Below are 3,880 nucleotides of genomic sequence, written 5' to 3'. Positions count from 1 at the left end.
ACTTCAGTTATATATATATATATATATATATATATATATATATATATATATATATATACATACATGTGTGTGTATATATATATATATATATAATAGAATGGGAAACTATTAATTCATTCATTCATTCATCTTTTACTTCAGAATTATAAATCCATAGAACAACAACAACAACAGAACAAGGCGATCAAGAGCACAAGAAAAAGTAGATAAACACAATTTAATAACACAATTAATAATACTTCAAGTATAAATAGAACTGCTTAAAAGCTAATATCCTGAAGTGACAAGAACTACTACAACATTTTAGATCTAGCCTTCAGTAATAACACCAATATTTTGTTGACAGAATTGATGCACCAAAGAAGAATTTAAAACCAGATTCTTTCTGTGTAACAAAGCAAACATTAATTTGTGAATATTCTGAAAATATCCGAATATTTTCAAATAGGTTATAGAAGAAAGTGGTAGCAATAAATGACCTTAGAGACGGGAAACATATGGATCACAACAATGTCCTTTCCGACGTTCACATATGCTTTAAAGCAAAACGATCTATAGAAATTCAGCTCAGCTAATCCTCACTACGGATGGCATCGCGAAAATCATAATAAAAGGAACACAACTGACGACTGTCCTCTTTGACTTTACCAAAGCATTCGATGCAGTCAAGGCTTAGAACAGTTATAATCCTTGATACAGTACTCCATAATAATTTTTTACACAAACTTCAATACTATAGAATCACAGGACCAATTTGTACATGACCGAAGCCGTCCACTTAGAAAAAATAAACACTTTCTAAATATTATATTTTTTTATATTTGTAATTTCTTAGGCCTATATGTAAATTGTAATTCAGTTTTTAAGTGCGACGCATTTTGGAAATAAATATAACAAAACGAAGCCAGAAATTAAATAACAAATAAATGAACACTGTTAAAAAAAAATGTAATAATTGAAACGAATATAATTTTTGAGACAACTATATATGTACTGTTAAATTCATATAGTTGTCTCAAATAATATTAACTCTATTAACTAAATATAAACATGACCATGCATGTTTGAGTGATAATGCTGAGCAGCAGTTTACCGACCAGATGTTACAGATACAGAATATTTTGTTATATCTTATTTTATATAAAGTGTTACAAATTATAGCATATTTAATGTTCTACTATCTGTTAAGGAATATACAATGCCGTTGAGTATTACATTAACACAAAATAATTAAAACAAAAATACACCAAGCTAGCATCCAACCCGAACCGAACAGCGCTAAGGTTTATGCGCTTGTTTCAAGAACTTGTGTGCAAAATAACCATTTTGAGAGACAACAAAAATGGAACATTATTCTATGGTAAGTATCGTGTGAACACTCGTCGAAAGTAACGCGCACGTAACATTTACATCCGTCGTAACTTTGATTCAGACGGAAGGCCACTAATGTCTCACAAGCTCACAAATCCCATTTACTCCTTTAATATTCGTCAATTACAAATTACCAAAAATGGATGTAACTTTTTTTTCGTACTTTAATCACTTCAATTAACTCGAAATATTTTAAATTGCCGTGTAACTGCAAATGGGAAACCGTATTATGATATTGAGTTTACTTCATTAAAACAATGGGAAATGTTTAACATAATACCGGTTAAATGTACGTACAATACTGATTTTGGATGGTTATAGTATAGAATTATACATAATTATACATATTATATTATACATATATTCAACGGGAAACTACCTTTACAAATCACGATATGTCAATTCATCTATGCACTTTTTGTAAAGAACATATCGAAACAATTGATCATATTTTTTGGAACTATGAAAATGTGTATACAATCGGAAGAGAGCTGGAAACTTGGATAACGGAAGGCCTACACATAAAATTGTAATGGTCAAATGATAATATACTATTGCGAGTGATTGAAAATAACAGTGAATGTTATTATTTTATTAGTGAAAGAAACTATATATGAAAATAGCGAAAGGGGAGTGGTACCTTATATTGAAAATATTAAGAGAGAAAATGTTAGATATTATGATATTACACGATATAGGGCCTATTTACTTTTCTTCATGTAAAAGGGAAATTTTTTTATCATTTTTGTCTTCATTACATTTGCTTTTTCAGAACTTTAATTAAAAAACAATACTGTGTTTTAAAGTACTTCTTTAGAACCAAAATATAATCAAGCTTATTTTATATAATCTTATCTGTTTAACTTTAGTGAGAATGTAGTGCAAACTATTTTCATTTCATTTATTGTGTTACGACGAGCAAAATAATGAAAAAAAAATTGTCTCACAAAAACTCACGTATTTACATATTACGTTGTCGTATTATGGGACCTTAATAGCCACGTTTATCTAAGTGAATGGGATTAGGAGGAACGGTCCATTGATTGGTAGTTATTAAAGACAGTATTCTTCAATATTCGCTATTATGAGATTAAAGTATTATGGTATATGAATGGTTATTGTTAGGTTCGTTTTATATAATGTTGTGTTTGTAGGCCTACTATGTGTGTGCCTGTAAGTTGCATTTGTATTGTACTTATGGTGTTTTCAAGAATCAAAACTGTTTATTAATGCTCGTATTATGGGACTCTAGCAACCATATTATAAGCGACGGGGATTATGAGAAACGGTCCACTGATTGATAAGTTAATTTAAAAGACAGTATTACCATAGTCTCTATGGTATTACTTAACGCTATTCTGAGATTAAAGTATTATGGTATATGATTTGGTTATTGTTACGTTCGTTTTATATAAAGGTATGCTTGTATTGTGCCCCTCTAAGTTGCAAACTTTCATTGTACTTATGGTGTCTTGAATAAACAAATACTTATAAAACTAAATGAACAGGAACTCACGTATAACTTTCATTGTCACAGTCTTTTGTAATGCAATGCTCGTATTCACTGTGCATGTGTAAACACCGTTATTTCTTCCCGTTACGTTGTATAATCGAAGAGTAGATTGTATTGGTCTAGTTTAAAAGGAAAAGATGGAAGTTCAACATTGCAATGACGGGCTATGATTATTTGGATAAATATCTATCATAAATAGTTTAATTTTAGCATATAGGCCTACGACATTAGATGGTATTAGCTAGAAATTTACAAGTAGTCATCCACCGCGCAGATATTAAGTGTAACAATAGCTCCTTGTATATTACCAGTAGACCAAAACTAACAAGTTTCCTTCATTTTATTAATATTACTAATCTTGGTTTTAAAAAACCCTATTAATTCGTGGCAGGGCAACAACAGGGTAACAAGATCATTATTCATTGTGACATATTTACCGCCCGGTTTTTCTATTAAGAAAATATTATGCCTGTAGGAAATCCAATACTGACCACCTCTCGTTCACATTATATAATACTGTAATTAAAAGGCTATTCGTTAAAAATAAGCAAAAGATAAGACTAAAAATATCTTAAAAAGTGATGCTAATACTTGAAGTTCTCTTTAATATAATACAATAACTTTCATTCTATTATCTACATACACTTTGCAGTTGTTTTTTTTTTTTTTCAGAAATAGAGTAAAATTATTTAGGGAATTTCCCCTCGCAACAAATAAATACAAAACTTCAAAGAATTCAAAGTATATATATTTATATCGGATAATACCTATTATATTCATGGCATTCACCTTGGCTTGTATTGTGCATATATTTCACTGTTCATTGTTGGTAAACGGATTTTGTCTTTTGTCCATTCAATGACGGCATTTTCCAAACCATGAACTGTACAATTTATTTCTACGTTAGATTCCCACGTCGGGTACTCGTATGGTGACGTCACCTCTAGAATAGGTTCGTCTGCAAAAAATAACAATAATAATAATACAGTAATAATA

At 29.9% G+C, this 3,880-nt stretch overlaps 1 protein-coding gene across 1 annotated transcript in view; it reads right to left on the bottom strand.

The window, feature by feature from the left end:
- LOC117107496 overlaps positions 1-3,880 on the bottom strand; it is a gene marked incomplete in the record, with an annotated part of 12,595 nt that overhangs the window by 6,939 nt on the left and 1,776 nt on the right. The window contains 2 exon segments of the mRNA XM_033249196.1: positions 2,888-3,003; positions 3,674-3,842. Of these exon segments, the coding sequence (XP_033105087.1) occupies positions 2,888-3,003; positions 3,674-3,842 (285 nt within the window).

The sequence above is a fragment of the Anneissia japonica genome, unplaced genomic scaffold (assembly GCF_011630105.1).
Source record: "Anneissia japonica isolate Jap-2015-1 unplaced genomic scaffold, ASM1163010v1 scaffold288091_len1417266_cov198, whole genome shotgun sequence".
Taxonomy (NCBI): Eukaryota; Metazoa; Echinodermata; class Crinoidea; order Comatulida; family Comatulidae; genus Anneissia; species Anneissia japonica.
This window is presented reverse-complemented; position numbering and strand designations above follow the sequence as displayed.